The following is a 22608-nucleotide window of genomic DNA, read 5'->3' as shown; positions in this document are numbered from 1 at the left end:
TTATGTCCAGAAGAAAACACTGGACACTTCATCTAAAATTCAGGAAAATTCAAATTACTCTGTGGCATAGAAAGAAGATATATGGTTCTGAGGGGGATGGAAATGGAGCAGGTAGGAACCTCAAAGGGGTGAGGAGAGGGGAGTTGAGTAGGCAACAGATGTTTGCTACTGATTGTACAGGGGGCGTCAGAGCCGTACGCACCCTACAATGTGAACTAAAGCCACACACTTTAGAGTGAGTCCTCTCTATGTCAATAAAGTTGTTCAATTTGTGACAGTTCTTAGGTTTCAAAAGCAGCATGTGACTGAAAACAAGAATCTGAAGCACAGGAACACCTCAGTGACTTCTGGCATAGCTGACAACCAAGGCTCTATTCTGGGAGTACAGTTTATCTGAAGAAAACATTACGATGAGAAATGCAAAGTCATAAAAATAAAAAATAGAAATGACATTTTGGTCCCCCTGGTAATCATGTCATTTCCTTATGCCCGCACAGTTGCTCTATAGCATAATCATTTTAGTGTTCTATTCAATTTGGTTGTTTAAAGAGAGCAGTAACCTTGTCGTATTTTTCCTGGACTACTAGACTTGTTCTTTTATGAACAAGATGGCCAATCGCTGGTGTGTGTACATGGGTGTGCAGAAAGCTACGCTCTATCTATAAATTTTAGCAAATGCTGTAATTTGTTTTGGGAATTCGTCGTCAATACTCAACAGCGGCACCAGAAACTGGAAATTTCTAGAAACCATACCTTCTTCAAGATGAACACTATAGTTTTTTTGTTTTTTGTGTTTTTTACTGTGAATTCAGTAGTCAACATTTTCTATTTAGATTTTCCACTTCTGTGAAGACAAAGAACAGCTCTACCACATACTCGGGCTACCCCACCGGTAGGATTTCTCAATTCTTTTGGTAGATTGTTTTAAGGAAAGTTTTATTTTCTTAGGTTTCCTTTTTTTTTTAAATTCCGTGACGACTCCTGTTTTGCAGATGGATAAGCGCACACTGCTCTTTCTTTCTTTCTTTCTTTCTTTCTTTCTTTCTTTCTTTCTTTCTTTCTTTCTTTCTTTCTTTCTTTCTTTCTTTCTCCTTCTTCTTCTTCTTCTTCTTTTTCTCCTGAGGGTCAAGAGGCAACTTTCAACTTTTCAGTTCCATTTTGAGACTCTGGAGCCAGGCGAGAGCAGAGGCGTCTCGGGCAGGCTGGGTGTGGGGCGCGCTTCGGAGCAGGCGCGCCGCGGCGAGGGGGAGGCAGGTGGCAGCGGGGGCGCGCCTCCCTCCGGCCGGCTCCGCGCACGCGACTCGCCGCTCCGCGCCGCGCCGCGGGCCCCGCGCCTCCCTGCGCGCTCGCGCCCTCCCCGCCCTCGCCCCGCCCGGGCAGGGCCCTCCCCCCTCTCCCCTGCCAGCCCCGCGGCCGCCGCCGCCGCCGCCGCTGCTACCGGAGGCGCAGGAGCCTCGCGATAGTGTTTGCATTGGCGGCGCGTGACGCCGCCGCCGCCGCCGCCCGTAACTGATGCAGAGGTTACCCCGCCGCCTCAGCCGCCACCCACCGCCCGCCACCGCCCGGGCGACGCCGGGGCCCGACGCACTGCAGAGGTGCCGGCAGGTTCCGCCCGCGGAAGTGGCCTCGGTCGGCGCGGCCCGCGCTCCGCCCGCGCTCCGGCCCCGGCCCCGCGGCCCCGGCCACTCGCCTCCCCTCGGCGCTGCCCTCCCCGCCCGCCCTCCGCCCGGCGCGCTCCCTCGGCGGCGCGGCGCTCCCCTCCCAGCCCTCGCGCCCGCGCTCGCCCTCAGCGCGGCCCCCGCCATGACGGAGGCGGGTGCCGGTGCCGCCGCCGTCGCAGGGGGGGAGTCGGGCTCCCAGAAAGTAGCTTGATGAGTGTCCAAAGTAGCAGTGGAAGTTTGGAGGGGCCGCCATCTTGGTCCCGGCTCTCCACGTCTCCAACCCCGGGCTCGGCAGCGGCGGCCAGGTCCCTGCTGAATCACACGCCGCCATCCGGGAGGCCCAGGGAAGGTAAGCTCCGCCGCGCCCTCCCGCGGGCTCCCTCGGCCCGCGCGGACCCCGGGCTGGGGTGGGGGGTGGCGGTTCGCGGGCGGGAGGCCTGCCCTGGCTCCCTGAGCCTCCCGGCCTCGGGGCTCGGGTGGGTTTGCCCTCGCGGTGCAGCCTCGGCGCGCGAGCCCCCTCCCCTAGCCCGCACTCCTCCCATAGAGGCGGTCCCCGCGCCGCAAGCCGGGCCGCCGGGACCGGTTAAGATGCCCCTCGCCCGCCTCCCGCATGCTCTAGGCTGCCTCGGATCCGACTCGGATCCCCAGCGCGGCCCCTAGAGCGATCCCAACGGCAGACCGACTCGTGGGCAAGGCTGCTCGTGCCACCCCTCCAGATGGTTGCAACTTTCCTTCCTTCGCCATCGGCTCCTGCATGTTTGTACGTTATGCTCGTGGGTTGCAAGTATGCTCGTGTTCCTTTCTGCTCAGGGGTGGTGGGGTTTTTTCTTTTTTCTTTTTGTGGAAATTCCTGCTTGAAGGTTTCTGCAAAACACGCACTGAGATCGGTTACAATTGTTTTCTAAGTTTTCTGGCTCCTTGCATGCAAGTGTTCTGCCACCAGATGTAGCAGTCACACAGCTAGTAAGGCACCTAGTGCTTTTGACTAAAAAATGAACTTGCGGCCTTTAACTTTAAGTATACTCCATAAAATGGAATTCGGGAGAACACTCCTTTACCAGGGAAGAATAAATTTGCATCGGATCTCTTTTAACGCCCTTTTGTCTGGAAAATGCGAAGTCGTATTCGTTAGCAGTCGGTAAATGGGCTGTTCGCTCCGGGTTGTCTCGCACAAGGAGATTATCAGCACCTTAAAAAAAAAAAGAAGAAAACGTTTGAAAGTCCAGCAGTCTAGTAAATCTTGTAAAGAAATTCAGAGCTTCGGTTTATGAGTCGTTAGGATTATTGTATTTTGAAAATATGTCTATATTTATTATCCATAGCCTTGGTAATTGCTAATCAAATGTTTCTTGCCCGGATCCAGTGGTTGAGGCATAGCATTCTTTGTCATTTTGTTCCCGTGAGCATGTGTGAAAGTGACAATAGGCTCAAAGATTGACGTGAATATGCTCTAGAAAATTCATGGGAAGATTTGATTTATGGCATCCATTAAACATGCCGAATACGTTGACAGACATTTTCCCCTTTCATCTCACCCTGACACTGATTTTTCATTAAAAGAAGATAAAAGCTTATTTATTGAATGACTTAAATTAATAATCTGAGTTTTTCCTTCTGTACTTGAAAGTTTATGTTTATGTACATGTATAAACTTGAAAATTTGTAAGTTTAAAATTTAAAGTGTGTGTTATAAATAGGGCAGTTGGTGCTTGTAGCGTGCTTGTTTCCACTTTGTAGTTTCATTACGATGCCTAATGGTAGTGTGAGTTTTGAAAGATTATCTTGGTTTCTAGAGTACTATACCTTTGAAAAATAATTCCTCATTGATTTCTCGAGTGTTTATTGAGCCATTACTACGAGCCAGGACCCGTATGTGATAATCTGCTGAATACATGGTGTTGGTTTAACAGTTGACTTCTGTTATCAGTCCTGGGAATTTGGCAGGCACTAAATTCAGATGGAGTTTCTAAGGAAGGTCAGCCTTAGCTGAACTTACCGTCTTAGGTGTGCCGTTCTGCACCCTTCCTGATGATGAAACGTTCTGAATGGTTGGAATAACTTAATTCAAACTTTCAAATAACCAGAAATCCTGCTCCCCTCCCTCAACAGTTTTTTTGTTTTTTTTTTTTAAATGGGTTTTGTTTTTGTTGTTAACCTAAAATAGTGAGTCTTAGTTAATACTTGAAATTCTGGGATATGGTCTTGTTGAGTTACACTTGACAACAAAGTTTCCTTCCTTTTCTCCTTTCCCCTTGAGTCTTAAAGTGGGCCATTGCTGTACTATAGGGCTACACCCCAGCCCTCATAATTATTAGGTCATTTCTTTTTTATTAACCATGTAAATTAAAACTGTTAACCGTCCTCCACCCCTATTCATTTTGAGGCTTGGCACCATTCCTTAAATTTTACCATTGCCAGAGGAATGGTAAAATTATCTGTTGGAAGCCCCCAGGGATCAAGATGGAGAAGTTTGTCATTGAGTAGAGTCCCCTTTTTTGTTTTAGGTGTTTAGTACCTTTTGCAGGTATAAATGTTAATACGCTGCATAAACAGATTACGTTTAAGAACCTTTTGATTTCAAGGGAGGACTAGTAAGAAACATAGGAAATGCTGACGGAATTTGATTGGAAACATTGAGAGACTGTACCAGGACGAGTCTAAACTTTGTTTCTTGAAAACCTGAGCCAAATTAACTTGCAATCACAGAAAAGAAGTTAAGTTCAGATGATGTTTAGGTACATGTATGTTTGTGAACTCTTTTGTCTGCACTTATGTACATACCGTATGCATGCCTAGTGCCAAGGAGCTCAGAAGAGGGCCTTTGGATCCCCTGGAACTGGTATGGAACAGAAGGTTGTAAGTTGCCATGTGAATGCCCTACAAGAGCAGCAAGGATATAGGGAGCCATATTTTGAGCCCTGGGTGAACTTCTTTTAAGCAAATTAAACTTTGAAAGAGGTTAAAGATGTGCCATACTTGTCTGTAAGTTATCTGGAAGATTAAAGGTGTGTGCTACTCTTCAGGAATTTTTTTTTTATTAGATGTTTTCTTTATTTACATTGCAAATTTTATCCCCTTTCCTCATTCCCCCTCAGAAAAACCCGCTATCCCATCCCCTCTCCCCCTGTTCACTAACCCACCCACTCCTGCTTCCCTGTCCTGGCATTCCCCTACATTGGGGCATGGAGTCTCCACAAGACCAACGGCCTCTCCTCTCATTGATGTCCCTCAAGGCCATCCTCTGCTACATATGCAGCTGGAGACATGGATCCCTCCGTGTGTACCCTTTGGTTGGTGGTTTAGTCCCTGGGAGCTCTGGGGGGGTCTGGTTCATTCATATTGTTGTTCCTCCTATGGGGCTGCAAACTCCTTCAGCTTCTTGTGCCCTTTCTTTAGCTCCTCCATTGGGGACCCTGTGCTCAGTCCAATGGATGGCTGTGAGCCTCCTCTTCTGTACTTGCCAGGCACTGGCAGAGCCTCTCGGGAGACTGCAGGCTCCTGTCAGTAAGCTCTTGTTGGCATCCACAGCAGTGTCTGGGTTTGGAATCTTCAGGATTTTTAAGATACACGTGGATGGGCTATTTTCTTTGCTCTGAGTCCAGAATTTTTTGGGTTTTGTTTTGTTTGTTTTATTAATTTGGAAGATTTCTCACAAGTGCACAGCAGGGTTTCTGTTGGATCTTTTGAACCTGTAAGCTCCAACCCATTTTGTCGTCTATAATACTGTTATTAAGGGGTGGAGAGTTAGGAAATTTAAGATTTCAATTGGACATGGTGGCATACATCTTTAATCCCAGCACTCTGGTGGTAGAGGCAGAACTCTTTGTTAGTCTATGGAGTGAGTTCCAGGATAGCCAGGGCTACATAGAGAGACCCTGCCTCAAAGGACAACAACAAAAGAAAAAAAAGGAAAGATCTGTTGAAATCTAGTAACCAGATTTAGCCAGCTAAATAAACAGACTTTAGTTTTATTCTTTGTCTTTTGCATGTTAACATACGGTTATTTTTAAAATTCATTATTGCTAAAATCAAATGGTTGATTATTCAGAAGTACCCTTTTCTTCTCAGTCTTGCTGTTATGAGTAACTTTTTTTGTGACTAATGAAAGTATTAGTGATGGACAGACAGCCTCACAGAGCAGCTAAGTTGCTGGTTTCAGACAAGTTTCGGTGTTTGAAGACTGTGGTCCCTAGAAGAACAGGGAGATGTTAAGAATATGATGTGGGCTTGCAATCCTTTGAAATCATTCGCTAGAGGAGGACAGGGTTGTGTATCTTTTGGGTTCTAGCTTAAGAATCAGTGTGTATTAATATAGCAAGAGAACAGAAAGCCTAGCCTAGAGGTCTGGGAATCTGAGAGTTGGTGTGCTCTTATTAGCTTGTTGGTCTTAACACCCCTTTATTCTACTTAGCATTACTAAGGATTCCAAAAAGATCATTTTTATGTGAGTTATTTATTAATGCTGGCTGTATTAAAACTGAGAATTTTAAAAGTTTTAATTAATTTTAAATATGAGCCAGTTACATGTTAAGTGAAATTTTGTAAAAAAAAATTACATTCTAAAATTAAAAAAATAGTATAATTAGTGCTATTTTATATTTTTACATGTTTTTTTTTGGCTTATTGAAAGAACAGCTGGATTTTGCTTCTGCTTTGTAACAGTTGTGATATGTTTTGATTGAGATGTATGAAGTACTTAGCCTTTTCAGAGTGACTGTTCCCTGATACAACATCAAAAACTACAAGTGGCAGAATTTTTTAAAAGGTTACTGGTAATGTGAAAATACATTGTACTCCAAAAGTACTCCCCAGAAAGTCAGTGGGGTGTGTGTGTGTGTGTATGTATATGTATGTATGTATCTATCTATCTATATTCTGCCTAATGAAGACTGTGAAGAGTGGGAGATACTTGGGAGACATAAATCTAAAAAACATTAATGGAAAGTAGATTCATTCTCCTAGTCTAGAAAGAGCAGAGCTAATTCAGCCAGGTGAAAAACTTAGTGTCAATTTTGAACAAGAACATAAGGACCATGTAGCTGCTAAGGTGCCAAGCTTGTCCAACAGTGGGAAGAAGTACTTAACTGCAGAATGCAGGTTACAGAGACATTTTGTGGGGAATGTAGACTCTTGGATTGTGTGCTCTTGGATTTAACACATTATGGTTCCATCTATTTTAAAAATATTAACTTCCTGGCATCTTTTCTTTAAGAATCCCTGATTATAGTTAAACTGTATTCATATTCTCTGAATGTTTGAGACGGTCTCAAGTCAATACTATACACTACTGTTGGTTTTATTATTCTTCTGCGTTTTGTTGTGATTTTCCTCTGAGGATTTTCTGGAGTCAACAGGATCAGTCTTGTTGATATGTTGCTAAGTTCCCTGTAAAATATAATAAACTTTGAAGACATTTAGAGAACGGAGTACTGCTAATGGGACAGTTTAGTAGAGTAGAATACACTGAGCACCAGATTTTAGAATACTTTGGGGGGCCAGTTTTCAATTTTGAAAGAGAAATTATCAACATAGTCTAGTCTTTTGTTTGTAATAGCTTATATGATTTTAGAAGTAATATGCTTAAGCTGTTTAATGTTTTTGAAGACATAGTCAGAAATGAGGAAACATGGACCAAAATGTTTAAATTGTTCTCTCTTGAATTAAACAATGTACATTAAATAATAACCTGGATATAAAATAAAATCAAGAATTTTAATTTTGTATTCTGAGGGTTGTACTTGTAATATTACTTACAATTCACTTTTAATTTTATATGGAACATAATCTCTTCTGTATATTGGGTTTTTAGGTGTTGGAAGTTAGGCATAAATTGTCTTAACTTTAAAAAAAAATCACAGAGGGCACCTAGGAGGCTCTTGGGAAGCACATTCTAAAGATTTATTAATTTTTCTATTTACATGAGTACACTGTAGCTGTCTTCAGACACACCAGAAGAGGGCACTGGATCCCAGTTCAGATGGTTGTGAGCCACCATGTGGTTGCTGGGAATTGAACGCAGGACCTCTGGAAGAGCAGTCAGTGCTTTTTAACCTCTGAGCCATCTCTCCAGCCCCTCCCTCTCTTAACATTTTTAAAAGATTTATTTATATGTGTGATTGTCTATATGAATGCTTGCTCGTTGAGGAGGTGGTGGGCAGGTGTGTACACATGTGTACAGAAGCCAGTTTGTCAGAGTTAAGAGTTACTGGCTTTTACAAACTAGGAGTCCTAGGGTCCTAGGAGCTAAACTCTGGTCCCAGTTGCATAGCAATGGACTGAGCCATCTCTTCAGCCCCTTTCCTAACTTTGCTAAGGTGAATTTAGTAAATGTAATCACACCTCCAGCTTGAGACTTCATTTAAAGTCCATTTTAAAATTACATGATTCATTAAATAAATACTTTAGATTTATAACATGAAAATTTAGAGTAGTGGTGTATTGTTATCTTTGTTCATTTGTGGCTTTTGGTTTGTTTTGAGACAGGGTCTCAGGTAACCCATACTGGCCCAAAGCAGCTGTGTAGCCAAGGATGAGCTTTGGACCGAGTAGGAGCCTTCCCAGGCTGAAGTGAGTGCTGAGAGGGAGAAGCACTGTGGTCTATGTGAGGTGGCCAGTGATAGCCTCTTAATGTGCTGTTCATTACCTGTGTGACCTGGACAGTTTGCTGATCTCTGTGCTTCAGTTTCATAATATGAGGATCACAGAGCTTCAAAGTACTGTGGAAGCAATCTAGTACATCTTTCCCATTTTTCAGTTGAGGGTATACAGATAATTTGACTACACTGTAACAGAGTTGAGACCAAAATTCAGATTTCTTACTTGTAGGTTTGTGGTTTTTCTCTTACACTTTGCAACAAGTATTTTAAATATAAAATATATCTGGGGTTTTTCCACAGTCGGGGGTAATTAGAGGCACTGATATGTCTCTTCCAACACAAAAACTTTTGTAAAGAACGAATGTAGTATACACATGCAGTCACACCACTGGGCTATATAGTGGGTTTTTATCAAGTAAAACCAAAATTCTTGAAAGGCTGAAGTAGTGGGATGAGAGTTCATGGCCTGGCCATACAGTGAGAGCCTTAGCTTGTGCAAGGTAGGGGTATCATTATTAACAAGTCCTTACTATTTAAGTTTATGAGCACTGCAAGGAGTATGTTAGTTAGATAGTCTTGTTTTAAAAAATGATTTATATGTCAAAACATTTTGGAATATGCTAAAAGTTACGTAAGTAAATACGTAAAGAAGACAGTGAGTTAGTTTTTCTCAGTATTTCTGGAGTATATCTCAGGCTGTATGTACCTTGGTTTGGCTCTAGGCTAGAGGGTGGCATGAATAGTAATAAAATAATTAGATTTCGAGTCTGCCTATACTAATTATTTTAATCTCATAATACAGAGTTCTGTTCAGTTATTCTCATTTATAGGTAAGATCACTGAAGCAGAAAGTAAAGACGTGTGCCCAGTCTGACCTGGTAATCAATGGCAGGCTGGGATGGCAGTGAGGCTTTGGCTATCATCACTAATAAAGTGCCTAAAAGGTAGAAATTCGGTTTTGAGTCATTTCATGGGTTCCTTTCTCTCCCCCATTTTTTTTTTTAAATACAAAGTCATCTTTTTAAGATTCATTCAGTTTACAAGTAAATTTTTGTTAATTTTTTTGGCATGACTTTTATACATGCATGAAGATATAACAACTCGCCTCCCCCACCACCCCTAGTTTAGAAAGCTGGACCAGCTGTACATGCTATTTTTTTTTTAAAGATACATTTAGAACACTCATGGAAAATGTTAGAGGTATATTAATGGGAAAATCTCTTCATGTTTGATAATCTAATTTGTAGTTCAATTTATCTTAATTTTTTGGCCTTATAACTCTCTGGCTTTAGCAGATGAACATTTGAACAAAGCGTTTTCCTTGTAAAGGGAAGAGGAGCAACCCCCTTGTAAAGGCTGTGTTTTCTGGTGCTGAGGCTCTGGGCAGAATTGTAATGCTTTGTGGCAGATCTTTGACTTTTATTAATATTCAATATGGGCAGAGAAAAGCTTGACATGCAGGCCATCTATGCAGTATTTTTTCTTTTTAATTCAGATGGTAGGTTACTTTTGAGTTCAGTCTTCCCAGTGTAGCTTCATCATTAGGTCTGATATTTGGTGACTTTCAAGAAGGCAAATTATTCTTGTACTTAAAAGAAATGTTCTATTCACCAGATTCATTACAAGGGCAAAAAATAGTTTTCTTAAATAACGTGTAGTGCTTGTTTCTTTTTTATCTTATGTGGTTATTTACAGATTTCTGTGTATAAATCTGTATCTTTCCTTAGAAACTAATTAGTGGGAGAGAACACCAAGCTACCTTTAGCTTTAAGTTCTGAAGCCTTGTCTGAAACGTGCTGGATTGAGTGCAGTTTCATGGTTTCCTACTCACAGTCTGTGTGCTTCCCTTGTGATGATAAATGTAGTGCCACTGGGAAAGGTCAGAGAGACTTGTGGGAAGCTAATAATAACCATCCTGTCTTAGGAGGCCAAAGGCACGTGCACCGTCTGGTCTGGTCCTGTTTTGTTTTGTTTTTCATGAATAGTGTATATCCCTTAAAATACCTTTTTTCCCCCTTAAAAAAGTGTTTTGGCAAGCGTCACTGTAATTAGTCAAGTTTGTATACTTTTAAGGACGACTTAATTTACTTAAAGGTATTAATGCTTCTCAGTAGTCTGGGCTCTTGGTGAGTCATAGCTCATTTACGTCTGATAGCCATAAGAAGTGAGTACTGTTAATGTCCCTGTTTACAGATGAGGAGATCTGTACAGAGGATCAGAGAAATGAAGAGATGTCCTAGTACACAGCAAAGACTCAGTCTGGACTACACTGAAGTACCTGGTCCTAATGTTTGCCTGTCTGACAGTGTACTTCATTTAATAGATATACTGTTCAAGCTCGTGTTAGTTGTTAAGCTTTTTTGTGGTTTGGTTTGAGACATGGTCTCACCAGGTAACTCTTGACTAGCCTGGAATTTGCTACACAGCTGCCTCTGGCCTTGCTCTCAGATATCTGCCTGCCTCTGCCTCCAAAGCTCTGGAATTAAAGGTGTATGCCTTGTAGTTTTTGTTTGGTTTTAAAGGCTGGCTTTGATTTTGAGATCCTTTATGCTTTAGCATTTAAGTATTGTGATTGTAGGCATATGCCATGTTCCCAGCTTAGTCACGATAATTTTAGTTACTTGTGTTCACAATGTAACATCCTTATTCATACAACTGGGAATTGTGTGGAGGACTGTGGATTGATTTTGGAGCATCTAGATCCAAGATCTCAGATATTATCTGTGGGTCTCTCAGTTTCCCTTTTTGGATTTTTCTAGCTTCTTGATTCTGGAATTCCAGGCATTTACCTGTAGCTTAGCAACCACAAATGAAAGACAGCTTTTCCTTTGTAATGTTCACGTGCCAAATTTTGGTTACTGCTCTATTTGAATTGCCAATTCCTTAACCCTCTTAAGGGCCTAGGGAGCAAGATATAACAATGGTTGTTTCTTTTTGTTTGTTTGTTTTTGTTTTCTGTCTTTTTGCTTCTGTGCCAGCAGTGTAGGAGATGGACATGTGTTTATAAACTAGGGTAGGGCTTAGCGAATTCCAGAATACCAGGCTTATGTATTATTAACATATATATCTTGCACTTAACCAGAGTTGCTCACTCAAGATTGTACAAGTATATGATCCAGTTTATCAGTGCTTTGTTATTAGAGTTCCTTCAGGTATTTCTTACTCTGTTTTAGACTCAATTTTATAATTTTTTGTTTGTTTGTTTTGTTTTGTTTTTTCGAGACAGGGTTTCTCTGTATAGCCCTGGCTGTCCTGGAACTCACTCTGAGGTTCAGGCTGGCCTCGAACTAAGAAATCTGCTTGCCTCTGCCTCCCTAGTGCTGGGATTAAAGGCATGCACCACCACGCCTGGCTTTCAATTTTATAATTTTAAAGGCTAATAAATGGCAACATAATGCAAACTCTCAGCCCCTTCCCCTCTTCCCAGTATTCCTACGTGACAGCAAGTAATTGAGCACCACATAATGAGTTAATCTAGGACAAGTGCTTACAATCCCTTAAAATTGTGTGGTCTCCTCCTCGTCCATGTAACTGCTCTGATGTCTGTACGGGACATTTCTTAGTACAAACCCTATATAAGTGGTGTAGGACTATAAATACTCTATGAACACTGATACCATGAGTAAAAAGTATCTTCATGTAGAAAGTTAATATAAGTTAATGTTCTTTAAAGTATACTTTGTGTTAAATCTGGGTACCCGTTAATCTTTTAGCACTTACTGTAGATTCTCAATTTAATCTATAGATTTCCTCCCTTGCCTCTAGGTAGGGTATTGCTTAGTAGTCCTCCAGTCCTTAGTCTGGCCTCCAGTTCATGGTCCTCATGCCTCAGATGCCCAGATATTGGGATTATAGATATGTACCAACACTGCCACTCTGTAGTCTTTTTAAAATTTTTAATGGACTGAGAATTGATCACATTTGAAATGTAATTAGTTATGCCATTCATTACTAAGCTATAGACGGTAACCCTTAAAGCATAAGGAGGACTTTGATCTCTCTCCCTCCCCTTTGGCTCTGGCTGTCTTGGAACTCACTCTGTAGACTAAGCTGTCCTAGAACTCTGAGACTCACCTGCCTCTGCCTCCAGAGTGCTGGGACTAAAGATGTGAGCCACCACTTCCTGGCTTTGTGCTGTCTCTCTTATTTATGCATGCACACCAGATGCTTGCTGTGCGGTAGATCCTAGTTTTGTAGATGGTATGGCAGGGTTAGGTGTATGCACCTGGGGTTGTGTTTTCCTATCAGTTCTTACCTGTGTCACCTTGGGTATAATATTATACTGTTGGTATGAATGTTGATTTTTTTTTTATTTTTATTTTGTGTGTGTGTGTGTGTAATTAACTTTGCACCTTTTACTAGGTATATATAGGTAAGTGCTCTCCCAGAATTGGCACTTTAAAGCAGATTAGAATTTAGACATGTGAAAACTTGAACCCAGTATATGTACACATTTTTGTTTGTTTCTCTTTTTTATCAGACATCTTGTATTACTTGTATTAATTCTAATTCACTTGGCCTTTTTCCTCTCTTATCTGACCTCTGTGACCAAGCTGGTCTGTGTGAATCCTGCAGACTTCACACTGAACAGAGATCAGAACATCATGGAGAGTTGTGTCCAGAGAGAGAGAGAGAGAGAGAGAAGGAAGAAGAAGAAGGAGGAGGAGGAGGGTGGGGGAAGGAGGGTGGGTAGGTGTGTTCCAGAGAACAACTTTCCATCTTGTGGAGGGAGGGTCTCTCTTGTTTCTTCTGTTTGTGCAAATGCTCAGTGAACTTCAGGTTAGTTGGCCCCTGAGCTTCTGGGCACATCTGTCACTGACGAGCATAATCCTGACATTACAGATTGTCAGATTAACATGTATCATTGACTCTGACTTTTTATGCAAGCTCCAGAGCTTGAACATAGGTCGTTAGGCTTGTGTAACAAGCTCCTTTATCTGAAGAACCATATATATATATATATATATATATATACTTTTAATTTATTAACAAGTAGTTTTCACGCTGGAGCATAGTTCTGAGAAAAGGTGCATCAGAGTCAGTCCTGTCCTTGAGGAACTTGGATGCAGCATCTGATAAGGAAGACTGACTTGCAAAGGCGGGCGGGCTGGATAATCTGTGAGTTACCAGTGTTGACTTCTGTTGTAAACATGAATTCATATGTAATAAAGGTATGTGTTATAGCAAGCTGTTACGGTCATCAGTTATCTGGTTGCTCAAAATAAACTTAAGCAAAAAGTGATGAGTAGGATGTAGGGCTGGCTAGTGCCTACAGTCAAGTTAGGACAGCTGGGATTGAGGAGGCCCAACCCCTTCCCAGTAAGGCAAGTTCACTTCTTTAAAACAGTGGGGAGGAAAGTAATTGAACTTCTGTTGCAGAGGTCTAAACAAAATGCCCTCTAGAGAAGGGAAGTTTAACTGCTGCTCAATCTTATCTGTTTCAGATGGTAGATCTTAATCACTATTGAGATTGGGTTTAATTGATATTTCTATCAAAATCCTGTTACCAGCTTTTCTTAACATCTGTATCTCAGACATTAGAATAAATGGTATTGATGTCACCCCTTGCTTCATCAAATGGAAACAGTTCCTTCCTCATGTTTTTCCTTTTACATACTTTTATATTTTCTACCTTTATTGAATTCAGCTTCAATTTTTCTTTGTGACATTTTAAAGTGTTTAAGCCCTTAAAAGTTACCGGTCTCTAAGGTTCAAATAGTCTTATTGTAATTCAGTTCATTTTATTTTTAAAGTTGTGCAGTGTGTTACCTTTCCACTAAAGCGTTCTGTACAGAAATGGTCACAAAGTAATGGTCAGTGACTCACTATAGACCCTGGCCTGCGGAACCGCTGCTCACAGAAGTCACAGAAGCTCACCCTCCAATAGGTACAGCCTTTCCACCTTACTCTGATCGAGTTGGGTTCATTTTGTATCAACTTCATACAAATAATCACAGTTCACGTCTGGTTGTTTCCCACTGGTATTTGTAAGACTTTGTCTGTGTAAGTTCCTGATACTAATTCACATTCATTTCTCAAGTATTTCCATTAAATTATGGCTTTATATATTCTGTATAGTATATAATTATTTATATTTATTATATAAATATATAAAGATAAAATATATTATTTGCATATATAATTTAATACATACTAACATATTATAATTAAGAATAGTTGATTGTTATTAGTAATGTTTGGTTTTTTTTGTGGTACTGGTGGGTAAATGCACATGCTGAGCAAACTTCTTTTTTAAGACAAGTCTTTCTCTACATAGCCCTGGCTGTCTGTAGAGCAGAGGAACTCACAAAGATCCGTTTGCCTCTGCTCCTTCTAAAGGCATTCACCACTACTGTCTAGCTCCTAATAGTGTTCTTAAGTTAAGAAGCTGTGTATACTGTCCTCTTCATATACTATTGATTTATTCCTACCAGCTTAATGTATACCTCCCAGCAAAGTTACTGAACTACAGACTGTATTTACCTTTAGGAGATCCTGTTAGTTTTCACAAGTGGTTGCACTGTGTCAAATTCCCATGAATAGTAAACGAGATTTCTCACTGTTCAGCATCCCCCCAACAACTGGGATTGCCAGCTTGACTTACTTAACTGTCTATCAGGATTTAGAGTGACATTTCTTTGTGGTTTTAATTTTCATTCAAAATATTTTCATTGTTAAGCAGACTTCATTTTTATAGCAGCTTGAGATTCACAAGAAAATTGAGCAGAGATACTGAGATATTCCATACACCTGCCTCCTCCACATGCACAGCCCATCTCCTTGTCCTAACTCACATCAGAGCAATTGCTGAATCTCCCCTGGCTCATAATTACTGCTCGCAGTACATTTAATTTTCTTAGATGTGGAAGGGTGTCACTTTTTCATAAAGCTTATTGGCCTCTTGGGTATCTCTTATGGAGTGTAAACTTGTCATTTTTATTGTGGTTTCTTTTTCTACTTTCATTGTGTGGTGTGTGTGTATGTATGTATGTATGTATTCTGTCATGTATATGGGGGTGTATGTGGAGGCTGAAGTTGTTGGGAATCATCCTCTTCCACCTTAGCCATTGTGACATTTCTCAATAAAACCTAGAGCTCTCCAATATAGCTGGTGTTAGCAACTTGTTCTGGGAATTCCCCGTCTGTAGAGGTTTTCCAAAACGGGAATTACAGGTTTAGTTACCAGGATCAGACTCCAGGTCCCACACCATTGGAGCCACCCTTCCACCCCGTGTTCTTTTTAAGGGGTGTTTGAATGGGATGTAACTTCAGTGGTAGGTTACTCATCCAGCATGTTTGTTGGAGGCCCTGCATTTGATTGTGTGTGTGTATTCTTATATTTTGGAGAACTCTTTTAAAAAATTTATTCTTTCACAGTTTCATACATGTATTTAGAGTATATCTTCCCAACCCTTCTCTTGTCCCTTTCCACTCAGTCTAAGAACTAAACATTTTTATTTACATTTATTATGTATGTTTAGATATTTGTGTGTACATACATAAAGCACACTTGTGAAGGTCAGAGGACAGCTTGTGGGACTAGAGTGGTTGTTCTCTTTCTACCTGTGTGGCTCCTTCCTTAAATCAGGTCATTAGGCGTGGTGGCACAGAATCTTAACCTGCTGAACCATGAAGCCTTTTTCCTCAATTTGTGCCTTTTGTTTTTGTTTTTAATTTATGGTGTTTAAGAAGATTTTTCTGAATTTATAAAAAATGTTTTCTAATCTTTTTAATGTAGCCATTTGTAGCTGTAAAATTTCTTCATTGTATTGATTAGATTCATGTAACAAATTCTGGTATGGCCTCTCTTTGTTCTTAGTCATCTCTGTTTTCTCTGATTTCTTTTGACCCATTGGTTATTTAAGAGTATGCTAATTTCCAGATGACTGTGAATTCCCCAAAGTGCTTTCTGTAATTGATTTCTAATTTAATTCCACTGTGCTTGTAGAACATTTTTGTATACTTTTGAGTATTTTCAGTTGGTTGATGTTTGTTGTCCTGGTTGTTTTGTCAACATGATACAACAAGGGTCATACGGTTTCCTTCTTTCTGGTCTGCCAACTTGTGAGGAGTCCAAGCCACCAACTCTCACCACTGTGAACTCCACCATGCCTTGTCTGACATGATGGACAACCCTCAAACCATTAGCCAAAATAAATCATTATCCATGTTCACATTCACACACACAGACAGGATCTCACTATGTAGCATTTAGGGTACATGCTTTGGTTTATAACTGCCTATTTGCTTTTTTTGTTTGTTTGTTTTGTCTTTTGTTCTTAATTCTTTTCTTTACTGGTTTAGCATTAAATGAATGTGTTAATAATTTAAAGATATTTAATGATCTTACTAGGGTTTGTATTGTATATTATAGTGTATCAAAACCTTTAAATATATCCATTCTCCCTATATTTGCTATACCTATTAACCTTAATGTGTATGGCTACAATAATTCATATAGTCTGAGTGCTTCTTAAGGAAATCAAGATAAAAAATAAACATTATTTATTAAACTACGTTTATTAACATTTTTACTTATGTTCATTTCTTTGAATATATTCAGGTTATTCTGTATCATTCTATACTTAATTGAAGTTTGAGCCTGTGTTACTTTTGTTTGTTCTTGTGTTTACGCCACATAAGAGGCACGTGGTTCAGGATGGCTTCAGCTCATGGTGTAACTAAGAACATTTGAGCTGCTTTCCTGCCTCTGTGTCTCCTAAGTGATAGAGTTACAAGCATGCGCCACCATGCTTGGCTGACTGTCTTTTTGTATGTGTTAGATCCGTCTCTTTGTGTGTGTGTGTGTGTGTGTACATTTGCTCTTTAACACAGATGATGAAGTTATACTTCTGCAGTGGTCTATGTAATTAACCTCTCCTGACACTCATGCTCTTTCATGACAGTTTAAGTTACTGTCAGTGTAGCCAGAACAGACGCTCATTCCTCTGCCAGCTCCAGCTGACTGCTCACCCGCTCTACGAAATTTTAAATTCTAGTTATTTTGTAGTTAAACTTCAGAATTCTAGTTTTTAAATAAATTTATCTTCGTTGCTGTTTTTTATTTGAAGAAGCAATGTTATAAAACTTACTTTCAGTCTTTAAAACATGGTTTCCTTTTTGAATATTGTGACTCTTTGTTTAATCCAATACTTGGATCATCTCACCATTGAGTAGGACTGACATTTTCCTTTTTCTTTGAATGCCTGATTTTATTGAAAATTAAACACTGTGAGTTTTGAAAACTCAGACCTGGAACTGTTGCTGTTTACCTGCTTGCTCATCTGTTGTGGGGCTTGGCTGCAGTGGTCTTCTATAGAGATGGCTGCTGTGCTGGCTGGCCCTTTTCTGTTTGACCATCTCTTGATCTCTTCCTTTGGTTTTTAGCTAGGTTACTTTTGTTGCTGGCTGTTACTTTTTGTTGCTCCGCTGTCAGCTTCTGTTAATTACTCTATTTTTATTAATATCTTAGGGCTTAAATTAAAGTCAGACCTTTTGGCTGAAGCCAAGCACTGCCAGGCTTTTAGATTAGAGCTGGACTTACCCCAAGAGGACTCTTTACTCCCTCTCTTTGCAGAGACTTACTACAGTTCTCTTGCTAAACTGTAAGCTGCTCTTGAGTTTTGCATTTTGCTGCTACTGTCATTGAATGGCCAGTTAACCTCTTCTCTAAAGTTCTCTAAAGATTGTTTTTCATAATTCCTTTAGGAGTGATCTTCCCCAGTTGGTTTGATGCCCACATGTGGTGCTTCAGTGTCTTCTGGTTTTGTGTATCACCACCTCAAGCCTAGGCCTACCTTTAGTGAGCTCAGAGTGGAAGCAGCTGAAGTACCACCACTCACTGAGGAGCAGGGCTCTGATGGGGATGGTAACCTCTTTTCTTACCCTACTTCTCTTTGACAAAACAAACCTCTGCCCTGCCAGAGACTGGGTGGGGCCCAGGGTGGTTGTTCTGTGCTCTGCTATATCTGAAGTAGAATTTCTGCCTTCCTGGTAGGATTGGTTGGAGAAAGGAGCCCCATTCTCTCTCCTTGTCTGCCTGGAATGTGAAGCTGGCCAGGGGCATGGTGCTAACAGATGCTAGCAGCCTTCCCCTCCTACAGGAGAGCTGTACCACTAGACAGGAGCTGGGGACCTATGACATTTTAGGGGGAGAGTTGATTTACTGAGTTTCTGAAGTCCCATCCCTGCGTCTTCAGCTATGTTGATTGATTTTGTGTGCTGTGATGTAGGCGTCGGTTTTATTTTCATAAGGCTGTCCTGTTGTACCAGCTTCATTTGTCCTCTGCTGGTTTTCATAGTGCTATCAGTTTTATACATGAAATGTCTGGACCCAACTCTTGGTGTGGACTGTCATTTGTTCTTGTATGAGAACCGCATGTCTTAATGCAGTGTCTTAATAAACTTGATGGTTACCAAAACAGCCTTGCCTACTTTTTGATAGGCAGAATTCCAAAAAGTGACATGATGAAACCGAAAAGAGAAACAGATTGAAATGCAACAACAGAGGTCAGAAAAAGCTAGCCCCCTCTTTCCTGCTTGACTATGTTCAGTTTTGAAACAGGGCCTTCCTTTATAGCTGAGGCTGGTCTCAAACTGACTTGGGAAGATTTAACGGTATGAACTAGAAATGCAGATAAACCACAGAAGATAAGTCCAACCTCCAACCAATAACTGGAAATGGGGACCTTGGGCCTATAAACTGAGCTATACCTACATTCTGAGTGGATGTAGAAGCATGTTTTCCTCTGTAATCATTACTTTTTGTACTGCTGTAATATTTGTCAGAATACTGTTGTAATTGGAATATTTGACAGGAACTTATGAGAGAGGAAACATGAGTTTGTGCATGGTTTCAGATTAGTCTGTCATGGCAAGGTGGCATGCGCTGTTAAGAGGGTGGCAGCAGCTGTTCCCACCAGGTTGTCTTAAAGACACCATAGCTTTTGGCTGGAGTCTGAGCACATAAACATTAGTGGGCTATTTCTGATTCACCCTGTAGCATCTCTTGTAGCAGCTTGACAGCTATACAGCCTAGTTACCAGTGATTTCATATTTATGAACTCTAAGCAGAGACCCTGGTGGTAATTTGTAAGTGTGCAATAGAAAATTTGTATGAACTTCTGATTTTCTTCAGGATTGTTATTAATTTTAGCTCTTGAAAATTCTACAAAAAAGTAAAAACAGATAAAACACCATCAACCTATTTGAGATTACACATTAAATTTATAGACCATTCTAAAAAAATAATGAGTATTCCAAATCATATATGCAGAATCCCATTTCTGTTAATAATTCATAATTTCTCCATAATGATCACATAATTATTGTTAGGCTTTTAGGTGTTTTATGCCTTTCAGTGTGATTATAAATTATGTCTTCTTAGACATTATTTTTGGTTTATTGCTGATAATGCAGAAACAGTTAATATTTTATGTTGACTTGATAACTAGTAATCTTTCTTATAATTCTTTTTACTCTCAAACTTATTTGCATTTCTGTCAGCATATATGGGTGATGAAGGTGATTGGTTCATATTTTGCAGTTTGTAGTTTTTGTTGTTCTAGATTTAAACATTGACCGATTAAGTGTTATAGTGGACCCATTGTCTTGTATTTCACAATCTTTTAGTATTTTGCAATTTTGTGTTTTGGCATTTTTGATCTCTCACCTTTAGTTGAAGGAAATTTCTTTGTGTACCTAATTAATGGCTCTTGTTTAAATAATGAGTGTTTTCATTAAAAGCATCTTTATCTATTTAGATAACTTTTTTCTAAGTCTTTTAAATGAGATCATATGAGTGTGTTTTGTTTTTGTTTTGTTTTTTTGCTTTGCCACTGTGACAGAAAGGCAACATTCTAAAGATGTATTTGGGCTCATGGTTGCAGAACTTGGAGCACTTGGAACCCAGGTGTGGTGTGGTGTGGCAAATCTTCTCCCAAATATGCCCCGGCAATGAAAACACGACACAATTAATATGAATACATGCTGTGCGCCTAGACTGGGCAGATCTACTGCTACACTACCATCTTCCACATCTATGAGACCCCTTAGAACTTGCGGTTTCTCCAGGCTATGTGCTTCTGCTCCACTTTTCTTCTTCCTCCTCCTCTCTTTCTCTCCCTCTCAGTCCTCCTTTTCTTTTCGCTCCACCTTCCCTCTCTCTGCCCAATCCTTAGTCTTCTTTATTTTACAAATTAAGGTGGGAAGAAGGTTTACAGGAAATCACCTGAGTGCTGACTCATTCCTTGTTCACAGTCCCTCTCTGGGGAATGGAATTAACATCAAAATAATTAGTCCCAGGGCTATCCACATCTCTGGTGTGCTAAGAGAATCAAGCCACACTGCACTTTCCTTTTTTCCTTGTGTCTCATCCAGGCCCCAGCCTCTAGAATGATGCCACCAATACTGAGATGGGTCTTCCCACTGAATACTTTCAGGATAGGGATGTTTTCCTTAACTTGCAACACTTTTCAACCTACTCACATGATTAACTCCTATAATGTGGGATTGCTACTGCTCTTAATTGAATCAATCTTGCCTTCCTGACAACAGCCTAGTTTTGAAATTACTACTACTTATATGCAAATTGCTGAATAGTTTTTGTCATAGCCAGGGTTTCTATTCCTGCACAAACATGACCAAGAAGTAAGTTGGGGAGGAAAGGGTTTATTCAGCTTACACTTCCACACTGCTGTTCATCACCAAAGGATGTGAGGACTGGAACTCAGGCAGGTCAGAAATCAGGAGCTGATGCAGAGGCTACGGAGGGATGTTCCTTACTGGCTTGCTTCCCCTGGCGTGCTCAGCTTGCTCTCTTATAGAACCAAGACTACCAGTCCAGGGATGGCAACACCCACAAGGGGCCCTCCCCTGTTGATCACTAATTGAGAAAATGCCCCACAGCTGGATCTCTTGGAGACATTTCATCAACTGAAGCTCCTTTTTCTATGGTAACTCCAGCTTGTGTCAAGTTGACACAAAACCAGCCAGTACAGTTGACCCCTTGTCAACTTGACACACAAACACATCACTATTAAGCCTCAACCCTTACTTTCTTATTCATCTCCAAGATCTAAATAACCTTAAAAGTCCCACAGTCTTTGCAAATTCTTACATATTAAAATTTCAATCCCTTTAAAATACCCATTCTCTTTTAAAATCCAAAGTCTTTTTACAATTAAAAGTCTCTTAATTGTGGGCTCTACTAAAATACTTTTCCTTCAAGAGGGAACAATATCAGGACACACTCACAATCAAAAGCAAAATCAAACTCCAACCATCCAATGTCTGGAATCCAACTCACGATCTTCTGGGCTCCTCCAAGGGTTTGGGTCACTTCTCCAGCTCTGTAGCACACACCTTGTCTTCTAGGATCCAGATGCCTGTACTGCACTGCTGTTCTTGGTGGTCATCTCATGGTACTGGCTTCTCCAAAACACTGCTGTCTTCAGCTGTAACTTGGCTTCACCAATAGCTCTCATAGGCTCCCTTCATGGTGCCAAGCTTCAACTCCTTTGCATGACCCCTTCAGTCCTGGGCCATCAGCTGCAACTGAGGCTGCACCTTCACCAATGGCCTTCTGCAGCCTCTCACAGTGCCCAGCCTCAGCTGCTCTTCATGACCCCTTCATGTCTTCAAAACCAGTACCACCTGGGTGACTCTTACACATTGCCATGTCCAGCCACAGCACAAGGTACAACATTAGCTATCTCCGGAACACAGCTTCTGTGTTCTCAGAAAACACTTCCCAGAAGATTTCACCTCAATAATGCTGGTCTTTTCTTAATCACTGCTAATTTCTTAGCTCCAGCTAACCAGCATCAATAGTCCCAGTAATGCAAAGTTTTCACTTTAGTAGTTCTGGTATCTTGTTAATCACAGCTGATTCTTCAGCCCTAGCTAACCAGAACCACAGAATCTTCACAGTCAAAATAGCAACGGCCCTGATAAGAGTCTTTCATCTTCCCTCTGAAATTTCACAAGCCAGGCTTCCATCTTCTGCACTGTTCTCAACATTATCTTCCAAGCTTCTACACAACATTCCACAGAGCTCTTAACACCAAATGGATCTTCTAGCCCAAAGTTCCAAAGTCATTCCACAGTTCTCCCCCCAAAAATGGTTGTGTTGTGTACTCCACTCCTGATACCAATTTGTGTTAGGGTTTTAATTCATGCACAAACATGACCAAGAAACAAGTTGGGGGGGGGTCGCTATTCAGCTTACTCTTCCACATTGCTGTTGATCACCAAAGGAAGTCAGGACTGGAACTCAGGCAGCTCAGGAAGGAGGAGCTGATGCAGAGGCCATGGAGGGATGCTGCTGCTTACTGGCTTGCTTCCCCTGGCTT

General features: G+C 41.0%; 1 protein-coding gene across 2 annotated transcripts in view; it reads left to right on the top strand.

The window, feature by feature from the left end:
• The first annotated feature begins 1728 nt into the window (after positions 1-1728).
• Positions 1729-22608, top strand: part of Tlk1 (tousled like kinase 1) — a 111374-nt gene continuing 90494 nt past the window's right edge. The window contains exon 1 of one of the 2 annotated variants that reach the window (XM_021154516.1): positions 1729-2010. In XM_021154516.1, coding sequence (XP_021010175.1) covers positions 1872-2010 — 139 coding nt within the window. In that variant the 5' untranslated portion in view covers positions 1729-1871. Of the gene's footprint in view, positions 2011-2275; positions 2422-22608 lie in introns of those variants that run through there. The other variant, XM_029473979.1, reaches the window with a different exon arrangement.

This window comes from Mus caroli, chromosome 2 (genome assembly GCF_900094665.2).
Source record: "Mus caroli chromosome 2, CAROLI_EIJ_v1.1, whole genome shotgun sequence".
NCBI lineage: Eukaryota > Metazoa > Chordata > Mammalia > Rodentia > Muridae > Mus > Mus caroli.
The sequence above is the reverse complement of the archived record's forward strand: the minus strand, read 5'-3'. Positions and strand labels throughout refer to the sequence as shown.